Source organism: Talpa occidentalis, unplaced genomic scaffold (assembly GCF_014898055.3).
Source record: "Talpa occidentalis isolate TD23 unplaced genomic scaffold, MPIMG_talOcc4v2.1 talOcc4.12, whole genome shotgun sequence".
Lineage (NCBI taxonomy): Eukaryota > Metazoa > Chordata > Mammalia > Eulipotyphla > Talpidae > Talpa > Talpa occidentalis.
In genome coordinates, this window is record NW_023601212.1 from 6623650 (window position 1) to 6639178 (window position 15529).

The following is a 15529-nucleotide window of genomic DNA, read 5'->3' on the forward strand; positions in this document are numbered from 1 at the left end:
TGATTTGAGAGTTGCCCACAAATACCCAGGCCGCAAGCAGTCGTGATGCACCAGCAGCGGCCCTTCTATGAGAATCTTCCCACTGTCCCCCAGAGCAGACAGGACTCCAGCTCATTAACTGGATCTGATTAACCAGCACTTTCCTCTCACACGGAGGAGGACATCTTAAATACCCCGGAGGGCGGGCACGGGGAAGGCAGGCCATGCCTTGGGGAGAGGAGACCAGCAGAGGAACACAGGGCCAAGCCCCGGGAGCCTCGGAAGGGGCCAGAGATGTTGGCCTGTGAAAGCACGTTTGATTATTTTCCCATGTGTGAATAAAAGTTGAGATTTGTCCGAGGAGAATGGAGAAATATCTCACAAATGGGTTAAGTGAGAGTTAATAAAACAATTTTCCACTAACTCAGGTAGGTGATGAAGGTCCACACCGGTGCTGATAAATCATGCTGACAGCAGGGACCTGCACTTCAGCGCTGGCATACACTGGGCACTTCCTAAATATTTGTTGATTGAAGACTTGACAGTATCACAAAGAACGGAGTTCTCCCTTTATCTGGAGCACAGCTTGCTTCAGCCACTGTTGGTGCGGGTCAAGGGAGCATCAGCAGTGAAAGGTGGGAAAGGTGAGCCTGTCTGTAGGGGGGCGGGGAGCCCAAAGCCCAGTGACCATGAGTCTCCACCTTACACAGGTACAGAGCTCCCCAGCTGTTGTCTCCGCGGTCCTGAGGACAGTGTCATGTGCAGCGCTGGACACACGGTGGCGACAGAGGACAGGCTGTGCCGGCTGTTCCTGCAGCTGTAACGGGCTGGGGTGGGCCTGGCTGTCCCAGCAGGAGAGCTTTGGGGCTTTGGGCTCCATCCCAGCTACTGGTCCAGAGCAAACCCACTCCTGGCTTTGGCGAGGATCCAGGCTCTCTTACATACCCACAAATATCTGTCCAGTAATTCTGATCCTCCTGCCCTGGCCTCCAGCCCCGCCCATGTTACATTGGCTTTGTCTCACCTCACCTGTGAGGCAGAATTAGGGGGCCCCCGATGGGGTTCGGGGTTATGCCCTCCCTGCGAGCCAAGGGATTGCTCTCTCTTGCCCTCCACTCCTAAATTACCAGATTTAAAGAAAAACACAAGATACCCCTGAAATCTAAGTTTCAGCTACACGACAAATCACTGTTTAGAAGGAGGCCTGTGTCATGCTGGAGACTCTACTAAGGAAATGATTCCTCGTGTTTCTAAACCTCGCGTGAATTGGTGTCACGTAGCTTCCGGGCTGAACTGATTCAGCTCTGGCTACGGGGGCTCTTTCAATTGGTGTTCCCTGTGCCCCCAAGTCATTCGGGCACTTGTGTGGGGGTTATAAGCACCAACAGTGGCTGAAGCAAGCTGTGCTCCAGATAAAGGGAGAACTCCGTTCTTTGTGATACTGTCAAGTCTTCAATCAACAAACATTTAGGAAGTGCCCAGTGTATGCCAGCGCTGAAGTGCAGGTCCCTGCTGTCAGCATGATTTATCAGCACCGGTGTGGACCTTCATCACCTACCTGAGTTAGTGGAAAATTGTTTTATTAACTCTCACTTAACCCATTTGTGAGATATTTCTCCATTCTCCTCGGACAAATCTCAACTTTATTACACATGGGAAAATAATCAAATGTGCTTTCACAGGCCAACATCTCTGGCCCCTTCTGAGGCTCCCGGGGCCTGGGAGCCTTACTTTCTGGCACCACAGATGTCAGTTCTTCAGGGAGCTGGGACAACCCTTAATACAGTGGTGTGAGTTTCTAACTGCTGTACAAACCACCACCAGTTTGGTGGCTTAAAATAACATGAATGTATTTTCTCATGGCTCTGGATGGTGGAAGCCCCAAAACCCGATGGGGCAGGTCGCTCCTCCGGTGATCCAGGGCCCGTCTCCTGCCTGTTCTAACTTCTAGAGGCGCCACATCCAGGCTCAAGCCCTTCCTCTGTCCTCACAGCCAGCAGCCTCTTCCCGGCCCTGCCTCAGACCCTCCTCCTCCCGCTATAAGGACCCTCATGAGGTCACTGTCCCTGGGAATCCAGGAAGCTCCCGTCTCAGGGGCCTCAACTCAACACCACCCACAAAGTCCCTTTACCATGTGAGGTGACACGTCTCTCTGTGATCTTTGTTGCTCCGGGGACACTCTGGTGGACATGTCCACTCTCTCTCTCATACTAATTTTGGGCACCTTGGCCCTGCTGCTTCCCTGGCTTTCAAAGTACTTCAGGGTCTCCCTGGTGGCGCAAGGTGATAAGTCTCAGCTCTACGAAGCTGTCACCAGCCACTGCATGATCTCCGGCCAGGGAGCTGACCCACCTGGCGCAGAGGCTTCTCCTGACTCAGCCGCTGCTCCCCTCAGCAGTGTATTTCAGTGGATCTGCCTGTTCTGCTCCCCACTCTGTGTCTGGTGAATCCTCCCACACATACACCTCTGGCCTATACCCCAGTTCTTGTATGCATAAGTAAAAATAAATAAATAAGTAAAATAAAAGTGCTTTTTAAAAAAATATTTATTTATACACACAAGAGCTTGAGTACAGGCCAGAGATGCAGGGGGTGAGAGGTTTCACCAGGGACAGAATGGGGAACAGAACAGGCAGATCTACTGAAATCCACTGCCGAGGGGAGCAGCGGGGAGACAGGAGAGGTCTGCAGCGCCATGGGGGTTGCTCCCTGGCCAGGGATCAAACTCGTGCTGCAGAGGCTGCAGATTGCTTCATAGCGCTGTGCTTAACCCCTTGCGCCACCAGGGAGGCCCTAAATAAAAGTACTTTGAAGGCTGCCCAGCAAAAATATCTTGCCTAACAAAAATATCTTCCCTAGATGCCTTGTCTCTTTCAGTGTGGCTATTTACATTGAAATTAAAGCTAAATAATTTTAAAATGCACCTTCTGAATTGCACAAGTGACAGCACAGGTGCCCAGCTGCTCCATACGGCTGGTGGCTCCTCTGTAGGTTCAGTGTGGATCTAGAACATTGCCATCATGGTAAAAAGTCCTATTACAGTGCTGGACTGGAACAGTCTAGAGAGTCTGTCCAACGCAGGAGTGACCAGCTACATGTGGTTATTTCCATGTTGATTTGTTTATATTTATTTTTATTTTTATTTATGTATGCATACAAAAACTGGGGTGTAGGCCAGAGGTATGGGGGGTGAGAGGACTCTCCAGAGACAGAGTGGGGAACAGAAAATATGTGGGTCCACTGAAATACACTGCTGAGGGGGGCAGTGGGCGAGTCAGGAGAGGTCTGCTGCGCCATGTGGGTCAACTCTCTGACCGGGGATGGAACTCCTGCTGCAGTGGCTGCCGATAGCTTCATAGGTTGCATCTTAACCCCTGCACCACCAGGGAGGCCCTCCATGTTGATTTAAATTCTTTTGGCTGACATGGATTTCTTTTTCTTTTTGTAAAGATTTTTTTATTTATGCATACAAGAACTGGGGTATAGACCAGAGGTACCAGGGGGTGGGGATGGTGAGAGGATTCACCAGAGACAGAGCGGGGAACAGAACAGGCAGACTGACTGAAATACACTGCTGAGGGGAGCAGCGGGTGAGACAAGAGAGGTCTGCTGCGCCATGTGAGTTGCTCCCTGGCTGGGCATCTAACTGGTGCTGCAGTGGCTATGGATAGCTTCATAGGTTGCATCTTAACCCCTTGCATCACCAGGAAGGCCCTCCATGTTGATTTAAATTCTTTTGGCTGACATGGCTTTCTCCTCACAACATAGAGGGGCCAGGAGTAAGACAGGCTGCAGCAAAAATGGGGACCCTTATCAAAGGGCTCACAGGGATGGATGAGACTAAAGGAGTCCCAGGCTGTGCCCAGTTCACCTTTAACTTGGTTGCCATCGCCCTCACCAGTCTCTCTGGTGGCTGCGGTCCCCGCTTCTCATCCATTATTTAGCTTCCCCCCACACACAGCTCCAGGAAGAATCCACACTCTGATTCAGGTCACCTGACTTTTGGGTCCCTGAGCTAACAGAAATAAGTGACAAGGGCCTCCCTGGTGGTGCAAGGGGTTAAGCATCGCACTATGAAGCAATCCGCAGCCTCTGCAGCATGAGTTCGATTCCCCGCCGGCCAGGGAGCAACCCACATGGCGCAGCAGACCTCTCCTGTCTCAACCGGCTGCTCACCCTCAGCAGTGTATTTCAATGAATTTGCCCGTTCTGCTCCCCGCTCTGTCTCTTGTGAATCTTCTCATCTCCCACACCTCTGACCGGTACCCCAGTTCTTGTATGCATAAAATAAATAAATATTTTTTAAAAAGAAAAGAAAGAAATGGCAAGGGGATGAGGCCTTGTATCCAGGACTGGCCAGGCTCAGCTCTTGGCTCCCTGGATATGCCTGGAAGAAGCTGGGTGCACAGGACACTTGCTCATTTTTGCCAGCTACCAGACCCCGGAAACACCCCCCAGATCCCTGACCAGGAAGGCGGTCCCCAAAGGGCAGGAAACTTATCAATTCTCATAACAAGTCGTGAGGGTCCACCTTTAGGCGTGGCTGCATCTCAGACATCAAACGACGAGCTCTAGAATCCACCCTGGCCAGCTCTCAGCTCTCCCTGAGGGCTACAGAAACATTGGCCTCCCACTTATGAGCCTCAAAACCTCATAGCAGAGTAAGCAGCCCCCCCCCACCCCCGGCCCAGACATTTCTGGAAAGTCCTGGGAAATCACTGCTAATAGGCCTGTCGTGGGATTGTGCTGCTGCATTTTTCAGACCCTCCCAAGAGGGCTCTGGGCCGCTGGATCTGGGCCCAAGTCCTTGGCTTGACCCTTCCCTGGCCAATCTTCCAGCCACTTCATCCCTCTCCATCCTCGGCCAGTCTCCAGCCAGCACCCCTCTAACCCCCAAGACCTTGGCACCTTGCTCCCCGTCTCACCCCCTCCTGCCAGCCTCCTCCAAGCAAACTGACAAGTCATTTACTGGAGGCTCCCCAGAGGGAAAGCCGCCCCAAGAGGGCCCTCAACTCTGCAGATCCTGGATCTGAGGCCCCCAAACTGTGCCTGCTCCTGGGGGGACCAGCCCGACCTCCTCTCTCCCGCCCCCCTCGTCCTGTCTCCCCTTGACCCTTCAAGACCAGCCACACAGCCCTTCCCCAGTGTGGCCACACCGCAAGGGGGGTGTTCACACTCTCCCTGCTGCCTCCACAGCCTCCTGCAGCCTGACCTTACCAGACGCCACTGCAGCCATGTTCACTCCTACTGCCAGTGGGCCAGGCCCTGGGTGAAACATCGCCCACACACCAGCACTGGCCTTCTGAGACCACTGTACAGATTACCAGAGGGCAGCTTAGGGTGCCAGGAACCGTCCAGTCAGTTCTCCAGCGTCCCCAGGCTGTGACCGTGTGCCTTGTCCGCCTTCATCCTCACGCGACCTCTCCCTACGTGTCTGAGCTTTCATTCTCCCTCTGGGTGTCTCCATAAGGATACTTATTAGATTTAGGGCTGCCCTAATTCAGGATCATCTCAAGGCCCGTAATTACATCTGCAAAGATCCTCTATCCAAGTAAGGCCCCATTCACAAGATCTGGGGACACGTTTGGGGTACACCTGGATTTAACCCACTCCACCCTGCTGAGCCTCACCAGAGCCAGGAGTGTCCCTGTTTATGGAAGGGGAAATTCCAGGCAGGGTTGGGCTGGACCCCCAGATGCGGTGGCTCTTCTTGGGACACACACTGACCCTGAAGCCTGGGTGGGGTTTGGCTGTCCGGGCACTGCCACTCTTGGTTGGAGGGTCTGATGTGACTTCTCCCTGGGGAAGCTGCTCATGAGGTGTCCCAGCCATCTGCCTGCTCTTGCATCTGACACTTAGGAGCTTCAATCATCCCAAGCCCCTCACCTTCTCCTGGAAGCCCTCCAGGCTTTTCCATCTTGACGTCCTAGCTTTCTTGGCAGGCTTTGCCTCCAGACTCTTTCTTGCTACCCACGAGAACTGGCAGCTTGGTCCCCAGGTTTGTCCCTAGAGCAGGGCTGGGCTCCTCCCTGTCACATGCCCCACTGCACGCTCGCCAGAACTTCCTTCTCTCCTTTGGAACTTTGGCGACGCCTGCCAGCTGCTGAAGAGGGCCAGGTGAGCCGTGGGTCAACAGATCTCGATACCCGCTCCATCTAGGTGTTGTGGGAGACGAAGCTCGTCACACAGATGTCCTCCAGGGTGGGGAGTATAGGGGCCTCCCTCCACTTCCCCATCTCCCCATCTGCACAATGGTGTGGACAGGGGCCCTGCACCACAGAGCTGGGCAGGCGCCTGGGACTGGACAGCCCTACACTGGCCACAGCAGCTAGAACCTTCCGGTTTGGCCAAGCCCCAGGGCGTGGGGGGCCCGAGTCTGAATAAAGCCGGGCCTTGCTGGACCCTGCCCCCACAGGCCCCATGCCCCATCTGGAAAAAGAGCGCCTGGCTTGAGTAAGAGCCTGACCCAGGATATCCTGAGCCCTAATCCTCTACCTGGAATATGGGTGGAGGGCAGGAGCGGGACCTGAACGCCCCCTCCCCGCACCCCCCAGCCCCACACCACTTCAAGGGCTCACGTGTAGTAAAAAGACTTTATTAAGAAGGATTTGAAGTCAAAAAATAAAACTCTTGATACAATTTTCTTAACCCTAAGTCACTCAGCAAATATATAATCAGTACTTTAGTTGTGTAAGATTAAAGGTCCGTTACTTTATTTAAAATAAAATATATTTTAGTTCTTAAAATTTATTCCATAAAGTACATATTTCCCTATAAATTCCCTACATATACACGAGGTAAAAAGTAAAAGTTTAAAAAAACAATTAAAAAATTAAAAAACTGACAACAAAAATCACAGCAGAAGGGGATTAATAATTAAACCAAAAAAGTTAGAAATTTCTGGTTGGGATGCCCCTCGCCCCGGGCCCGCCCCTCCTCCCTGTGCCTGGCTGACATACAAAAGGTAACTGGTTCGCCCCAAAAAGGGAGTAAAAATGCCGCCATCCTTCCGTGGACGTTTCTTTAGAGGCTGAAACCACCGTGAAAACACTGTCAAATCAGAAATCGGCTACGTACAAAAAAAGGACAACAGAGAGTTGTAAAAATTGTGTTATTTTTCTTAAAAAGATCACCCTGGAGGGGTGTCTTAAATAAAAAGTGCAAGCAGACCTTTTCTCTCTGGTTTATTTTAACCTGTCGCTCAATACTGTTATTTGTTAATGACCGAGGCGCAGCTGGGTCGCGGGGCCGCCGTTTCCACGCCTGGGACGGAGTTAAAGCTCAGCGTCTGTAAGCACCGGCCCCCCACACCCGCGGCCCGGCCCCCGGCCCCCCGCCCCCCGCCCGGCCGCGCTAGGAAAAGATATGAATGGCCTGCGTGGCGGGCGTGCGGCAGGCCGGGCACTCGGGCTCGCTCTTGCCGCAGATGCGCACGGCGCAGTCCATGCAGAAGAGGTTGTGCCCGCAGGGCACCAGCGCGGCCATCACCTCGCCCTCCGCGCACACCACGCACTCGCGCGCCAGGGCCGGGGCGGGGGCCGGGGCCGCGGGGGCCGCGGGCTTCCGGCCGCCGTCGGGGGCGCTCGAGTCCAGGGGCGAGCACGGGGAGGCCGCGGAGCCGCTGGGCAGCGAGGTGGCCGCGGAGAAGCCGGCGCCGCTGGAGAAGGCGGCCAGGGCGCCCTGCGCGGGGCGCCAGGGCAGGGCGCCCCCCAGGTCCGGGGCGCCGCGGCGCGCCAGCGGGAGCTCCAGGCCCAGCGCGCCGGGCTCGGGCAGCGTGGGCGAGTGGCGCGGGGTGCCGGCCCCGCTGTTGCGCCGCGCTCCGGGCGCCGGGGGCGCGGGGGCGCCGTTGACGGCCGAGCAGCCGCTGAAGGCGGGCAGGGGCGCGGCGCGCTCGAAGGGCGCCCAGATGGTGGCCGCGGCCGGCACCGTCAGGTCCAGGGCCAGGAAGTCGAAGCCGAAGTCGCAGTCCTCGGGGGCGGGCGGCCCCGCCGGCGTGCCCGGGCCGTCCCCGCTGAAGGTGAAGCCCCCGTTCCCCGCGCCGCCGTAGGGGCTGGCCGGCCCCGCGTCCGGCACCGGCGGTCCCGCGCGGCTGCCCGCGTAGAAGGCCTCGGGGCCCCCGGGGCCCCCAGAGCGCTGTCCCCTCGGAGGCCGGCCGCGGCGGCGGGGGGCCGCCGGCCCGGGTTGGGGGCCTTGGCCCAGAGGCTGGCCGCCGCCCCCAGCAGGTCCAGGCACACGTCCGTGCCGTTGGCGTGGAAGTCGCTGTCGGGGCCCGCGTCGGTGAAGGCGCCGGTGCGCAGCGTGATGTGCGCCTCGATCTCCTCGCGGGCGCGGTCCACGTTCTCGGGCATGCCGGTGACCGCGAACACCGGCTCCTTGTCGCGCCCGGGGGTCACGATGTACGTGTGCGTCCGCTGCTGGATGCGCTTGATAGTAGCACCCTTGGGCCCCACCACCAGCCCCACCACGCGGTAGGGCACGCGCACCTGGATGGTGGTCTGGCCCGGCAGGTTGGGCGGGCCCTGGGCCGAGCCGGGCAGGCCCCCGGCCTTGCTGCGCGTGGCGCGGATCACGGAGAAGTGCTCGGCGGCCGACAGGATCTCGCGCTTGGCCATCTCCACGTCCTCCTTGCGGCCCGTCACGATGAAGACCGGCTCCTCCCCGCGCACCGGCGTCTTGATGTACGTGTTCGTCTTGGCCCGCAGAGCCTTGATCTTGCAGCCTGCGGGGGAGGGCGCAGTGAGGGCGGGGCCCGCCTCGCCGCCGCTCCATCCAGCCCGACCCATCCCTCTCCACCCCTCCGGCCCTGGGGGACTCAGGGGAGGGTGTTGGCAAAAAATCAAGGCCAGGAGCACCCTGTTGCGGGGTGAATGGTGTCCCCCCCGCAATTCATGTCCGCCTGGAATGGCAGAATGAGGCTTTATTTGGAAATCGGGTTTTGCAGGTGTAGCGGCTAGGACGCTCTCACACGGGAGTAGGGCGGCCCCCGGTGCTATTCTTTATGAGGGGAATCTGGAGGGGTGGGGGGGCCCTGGCTGCCGGAGGGCCCGTCCCCGGAGCCTGGGGTGGGGACAGCTCGGTCCTGTGGCACCTGGGCTCCAGAGTCCCCCCCTGCAGAGCTGGGAGCCAGTGAGTTTTATCCACTCCGGCTACCCATTGTCCTGTCAGTCCCAGGACACCCTTCCTCCTCAGACTTTGGAAACTGCCACGATTTCCTCTGACCGAGTGACGCCCCCCCAAGGGGAGCTGGTCTCAGCTGGACAACGTGTCTCCTAGCCCTGACTCAGAACACCTCCCAGAGCACCCGGGCGGCAGCCTCCAGGGGTGGGTGCTCAGGGACATGGCGCCCTGGCAGCTGGCTGGGGGGCCCCTCATGAAGGGGACAGGAGTGTCTGTGGAGGAGGCCAGTCACACAGGGCCTTTGAGGGGGTGCCTGCCCAAGTTCCGGACACGCAGGCCCGCCAGCCCACCCACCCACGCACCGGGACGGGAGTCTTAGGGAGACACAGAGATCTAGTTTCCATACACAGAGGGCGCCATTGAGAGGAATAACAGTGTTGCTAACTCGCCTACTGGCAAAGACACAAACTCTGATGCGGGAAGCAGAGATAGTGCCTGACCTGGGCTGGGGGAGGGAGGCTCAGGATGGGGGAGCGCCATGTGGTGGCGGGGGTGCCTGGGGACAGCGTCACCTTGAGCCAGAAGCCTCCCTGGCAAGGGGCCTTTTCTTCCCGTCTCCGCCTGCTCCTCACTGGTACCCCCCAAAGCCCCCCCCACCAAGTTGTCAAGTGGGCATAGCCCCTCCCACTCAGCAAATCTCAAAGGACTTTCAAATTTACCCCTCTCCCTCCCCTTCCTCGGCAGGGCAAGCGCGTCCCGTCCCGCATCTGGGACACCCACCCTGACTTCCCCAGGCCAGGACCCCAGCACCCGCTTCTCAAGCGTTCCGTTCTCCTCACCTGGCCCCAGGCAGGTGCCCTGCCCCACGGGCAACAAGGGCTGGTGGGAAGAGCACCCCCACCCCAGCCCCAGCAATGTCTGCTTCCCGCGGGCCCTTGCGCAGCCTAACAAGGCCCAGAAGAGAGGGCGGGGGCCGCAGAAGCTGGCCGAGGAGACCCAGTGCAGGGAAGGGAGGCCCCGCCGGCCCTCGGCGCAGGCAGGGAGGCGGCCTCGTTCCGAAACACATGGAGCCGGCTGGGACTGGTCAGCTGTTCCCCACTCAGGTCCACCCTGTGACCTCGACACTCTGACCCCTACCCACAGACAGGCGGTCTGGCTCCTCAGTGTGATGGGGGCTTAGAGGGTGTCACATACAGAGCCGGCAGGGAGCAGGGTGGGGTCTGGGTAAGGGCAGCATCTAAGGGACCATGTGGGAGGCTAGACCGTGAATTTCAACTGAGAGCGAGCAGGTCAGGGTGGGACCCTGCAGCTCCCCCTCGCCTGCCCCCATCCCATCTAGGCCCAGAAGGTGGCCTTGGGCAGCTCCCTCAGGGCAGAGAGGAAGCCCAAGTCACCAGCTGAATTTTAGCTGCAGACACATTGGTCCCCACCTCCCCACACCAAGACCCCAAGAGGCAGCATAACTTGTGGAGGGCGGGGATTGCCCAGTCGGGGAAAGCAGACTGCAGGAGTGACCCCGGTCGCACCCCCTGCTCAGTGGGTGACACAACAAGGCAAATTTGGGTGGTGACAGGGGTCTGGAGGAGGGGTGTTCTCTCCTGGCCTAAGCTGCTTGTCCCCTGCCCTGTCTACTTCTCCTTCCCTGAGTGTAGCCAAAGGCGACATGATCTTTCTGGGGCTACCCCAGGGCAGGTCAAAGCTCCATCTAGGGGACTTTCTGGGTCTCTCAGTCTCAGGGGTTTGTAAACACCTCCCGATGCCAGAAGGACCTATTCTAGGACTGTGAAAACCCAGGCTCAAAAACAGTGAGTAGGGGCCAGGGGAGGGGCTGCCCCCAGCCTGAGTATCTAGGGCAGAAACCCGGCAGGTGGGTCCATTTGGCCCTCTGTTGAAGGAGGCAGCCCTGGGCCTTGGGTTTGACAGAAGAGGATGAGGAGTTGTGGGGCAGGCGGTGCCCCCTGCACTGGGAGAACCAAGTAGGAAGAGGAGACAGCGTTTGGGTCCCAAGGCCCCAGGCTGGGGAGAGGGGGTGGGGCCAGGACGCAAAGGGTATTGGCCTGTTCCTGGGAGAATCAGGCGGGAGAAGGCGGGAGCCACAGAGGACTCGAGTGGGGAAGATACATAGGCTGCCAAAGCTCTCAGAGCATTCAAGTCCCCCTCCCCAGGACCCTGTACCCCACTCACAGGGTGGCCGTGTGCACCGGCCTGGAGTTGGGCTTAGAACACACATCTGGCTGGAAAATTCTGCTACAACCCCACATAGGAAACTCCCATTTGCCCTGGGTCACAGCGCCGCCCAGCCTGCAGGGCAAGGTTCTCAGGGCCCACCATACCCCCCAAATCTGCCTTGACCAGTAAGAACCTGGATGGCACCTGGGGAAGAGGGGCCAGGTTGTGCCTGATGCCCCAGGCTCGCTTCCCACAACCCAAGACTATCCTAGCCAAGGCCCCAGGCTCAGTGCCCTCTGGCTGACACCCAGCGGGATGGGCACCAGCCCCCCGGTCTTGGTTTACACAGATGTCCCCAGAAGCATCTGCACACTCAGCACACAGCAACGCGTTCCACATCCCGGGGAAGGTACGAGGGACAGGGCCCGGGAAGGGGAAATGAAATGCCAAGGTAACTGCTGGATGGAGCGGGGGGAGAGTCTCCCCTCAGGGGTCCCCGTGCTGGGGAGCCTGCTGCAGGGCTGAGAGAGACAAGGCTCCCTCGGCCGGACTCCCCTCCCAACAGGGGTCCCACCACCCACACCGCACCGGACTCTCCCTGCAGACACAAGGGGCAGACAAATGCAGGAGCAAATGCACCTGCACCAAAGTCACCCCACCCACTCAGAACTCACAGGGGGCAGCATCAGGGCATCCCTGTGGTCCTCTGGCCACAGCAAGAGTGACAAGTGACCTTGCAATTCAAGCCCCCCAAGCTGCCCTTCTCACTCCAGTCACTGAGGACTCAGAGCTGGGACCCCCAACCCCTCAAGCCCCACCCAAACCCCACCCCAAGTTCTAGAAACTGGTGGACTGAAGGGAGCAGGGAGCTGGAAGTGAGGAGCAGGCAGGAGGGAGGCAGGAGAAAGTTGAGGCCAGGTGGGCAGGCAGGTGGCTTAGCAGGGTGGGTGGGTGTGTGCTGGGCCAGGCACTGCCCACCGCCCGCCCGCCCACCCGCCCGCCACGCAGCTCCAGGGCCAATGAGCTGCGGCCAGCCTGATGTCACCCTGCAAATCTCAGCCTGGCTCTCTAACAAAGAGAACAATGGGGCGGCCACAGGGACACTCCGACAATGCTGTTGCTGGGACCCCTGTACCCTGGGGCTGCCGCCTGCCAGGAGGGAGTCATGGGATTGAGCCCCAGAATCAGCTTTTACAGCTGGTCCTTCCACAGTACCCAAAATCCCTGACTCGGGACTGAGAGTGGAAACAAGGATCCGCTCATTCAGCGCTGCGCCCCCAGCGCTCCCAGACTGGCAAGAAGAGACGTACCCTCTTTGTGCCACCAAACTTATCTCCTGAGGCCGCCCGGGTGCCCCCTGGCACCCCCAAGCCCGGGCATGCCCCACCCCAAGCTGGGTCTGGGCGTGGAGCGCCCGCCGCCCGGTCCCCCGGTGCCGGCGCCCTCGCCGCGGAGCCCACGCGGGTGGCCAGGGGCCTAAGCAGAGGCGGCGCCCGGGGCCTTTCCGGGCTGGTGGCGGCTCAGACAAAGGCAGCGGCAGGCCCGGGCGCGAGGGGAGGAGCGCGGGCTGCGCCCAACTTTCTCCCGCGGCCGCGCGGCCCGCGGCAGGACAAAGGCGCACGGGCGGCCGCGGGGCCGGAGCCCACGCGGGGCGGGCGGGCGGGCGGGCGGGGGGCCGGCGCCCCGCGCGGGGCCGGGCTGCGGCTGCCCTTCCCGGCGGCGCGCGGCGCGGGGTCCCCGGGGCGGCACCCCAGGGCAGCCACTCACCCTGGCGCCCCACGATCTCGGCGACGTGCTCCGAGCTGGGCACCGGCACGCACTCGGTCATGTTCACGCTCTTCTTGCGGCTGCCGATCACGCTCATCTGCTCGGCCAGCAGCGTCGGGGGGCCCAGGGCCGCCGGGTGGGGCGCGAAGCCCGCGAACACGTCGGGCGGCGACGGCCGGGGCGGCGGCGGGGGCGGGGGGCTCGCGGCGGGCTCCAGCAGCGACAGCGCGGCCGCGGCCCCGGGGGCGCCCGCCTCGGGCCCGTCGGGGGGCGCGGGCTCCGCCGCCCCGCCGTCCGCGCCCCCCGCCGCCGCGCCGTCCCCGCCGCCCGCCGCCGCCTCCCGCGCGCCGCCCGCGCCCCCCAGCCCCAGCACGGAGAGCTGGTCCAGCGCCAGGCGCAGCGCGGCGGCCGCGTCGTCGGGCTCCGGCGGCGGCCGGGGCGCCGGGGCGGCCTCCTCGGCGCCCTCGGGCGGGGGCGGCGGCGGGGTCCCCGGGCTGGGGTCCCCCGCGGCCGCCCCCCGGGGCCGCCCCCTCCCGGGCCGCCCCCGTCGCCGTCGGGCTGGCCCACGGAGCCGGGCATGGCGGGCGCTAGCGCTCGGGCCCGCGCTGCTGCCTCTCGGCCGCCGGCCGCCCGCGCCGCCGCCGCCGCCCGCGCCGCCGCCCTCCGCCTCTGAGAGCTCGGCCGCCGGCCGCCGGCATCCAGCGGCGGGGCGGGGGCGGCGCGGCGGGCGGGGCGGGCGGCGCGGGGTGCTCGGGGCCGCGGCCGGCGGCGGCGGCGGCGCGACTCTGCTGCTCCCGGGCGCGGGGCGCGGGGCGCGGCGGGGCTCGGCGGCGGGGCGCGGCGGGGCTCGGCGGCGCGGACGCGGCTTCCCTCCCGCCGCCGCCTCCCTCCGGCCCGCCCCGGCCCCGCCCCGGCCCCGCCCCCGTGACGCGCCCGCGGCCAACAATGGGGCGCCGCGCAGGGCGCACGCGCGGGGCGGGGCGCGGTCACGTGACGGGCGGCCCCGCGCGGCGGGCGGGCCGGAGCGTGCGCGCGGCGGGCGGGGCGCAGGTGGGTGCCCGCGGGCCGGCGGCGCCCCCGGCCCCGCCCGCGGCCCCGCGCCGCGCCTCTGGCCCGGGGCGCGGCCTCCGCGCGTGCCCGCGCGCGCCGGGCCTGCCAGGGCCCCCGGCGGGCCGCGGCGCCCACACCCCCAGCCCGGGCGAGCCCGCGCCACGTGGGTGCTGCCTCCCGGCCGAGACCGCTCCGCCCGCCGGAGCCCTGGGCTCGGGAGGCGCCCTTCGGACGAGGGGCCCGTCGCCCCGACGGCAGACTCGGGGCAGCGCGGCGCGCCCGCCTGCAGAGCCCTGCTCCCCGAGGCCCTCCTCGCGTTACCTCGCGGGGCTGCTTTTCTCCCCCGGGGGGAGGAGCCCTCGGGTTTCTCCCTTACGGGAACTCTCAGGGCGGCTCAGCCGGGAGCGGGCTGGACCCCACCCAGGTCAGCCTCCTGAGCCTCCGAGCGGGCCCTGGCCGACCGCGGAACCTCAAGCCGATCGTGTGGGCTCTCCAGGTGGAAGTGGGGGTGGCTTGCCCCTTTGCCCCGCACTGTCCTCCTGTGTTCACCTCCAGCCTCACAGTCTTGCCGCCCCACACCCCTAGTCCCTCGGTCACAGCTGTGCACAGCTAGCCCCGCCTCACCTCCAGTCGCTTCTGTCCACACTGGGGGAAGGTGCCCCCTCACACCGTTAAAGCCTCACGGCTCCCTTTCTTGGTCACTGTGCCTAGAACCCCTCCCCACCCTAAAATGTCTTTCCTCACCCCCAGGCCACATGGAGATCAAGCGCCTTTCTCCAGGTGCCAGACTTGGTCTTTCCTGCAGTTGAATACGTGGAATGTTCATGACAGTTACCAACAGCGGCTGAGCTGGGTAGGTCCTTGGGAAGTCAGGTAGCTGAATCTGCTGCTTCTGAACCCCTGGATCCTCAAGGAGCACCTACTATAAGTAGTATAGGAATATTCAACTGCAAGGGGTCCATGCCCCTAATCCCCCAACAACTTATATGTAGCCCCCTGCCAGATCTGCCATCCCAGGAAGCACTCTGTGTGATCACTGCCATTCCTTCCTCTCCCACTTCCATCTTCCAGCCAGAGTTCATCTCTTTCTCCCCACTGGTAATCTATTGACTCACTGATGTCCAGGCCCACCCAGCCAGCCCCAGGTCCTCCATACCCACCTTGGGAGCACGCATCATGGCTGCCCTTTCTCAAGGCCAGTCCTGAACACAAGCTGGTCCTCCTTCCTAGGCCCCAGCCAGGGTGGAATCAGGTTGCTGACCTGTGGCTGACCTGTGACCTGTGGAGGAAGAAGGAGCAAAAGGTGCAGGGGCCTAAGTTCTAAGAAAGGGAGTCAGGATGGGAGGAGGAAGCAGGAATGAGATGGGTAGGGATTTGGGCATTGGAACAGGCCAGGGGTGTACCTCTGCATGGTCCTGCATACACACACATGGTCTCCATCTGGCCC

General features: G+C 61.7%; 1 protein-coding gene across 1 annotated transcript; it reads right to left on the minus strand.

Annotated features, from left to right (window-relative positions):
- Window positions 1–6552: 6552 nt before the first annotated feature.
- MEX3D (mex-3 RNA binding family member D) lies at window positions 6553–13611 on the minus strand. The gene is given in 4 exon segments (XM_054693023.1): window positions 6553–8096; window positions 8099–8698; window positions 13033–13551; window positions 13554–13611. Coding segments are annotated over 4 exon segments (1941 nt in total). The 3' UTR covers window positions 6553–7332.
- Between the last annotated feature and the right edge of the window lie 1918 nt (window positions 13612–15529).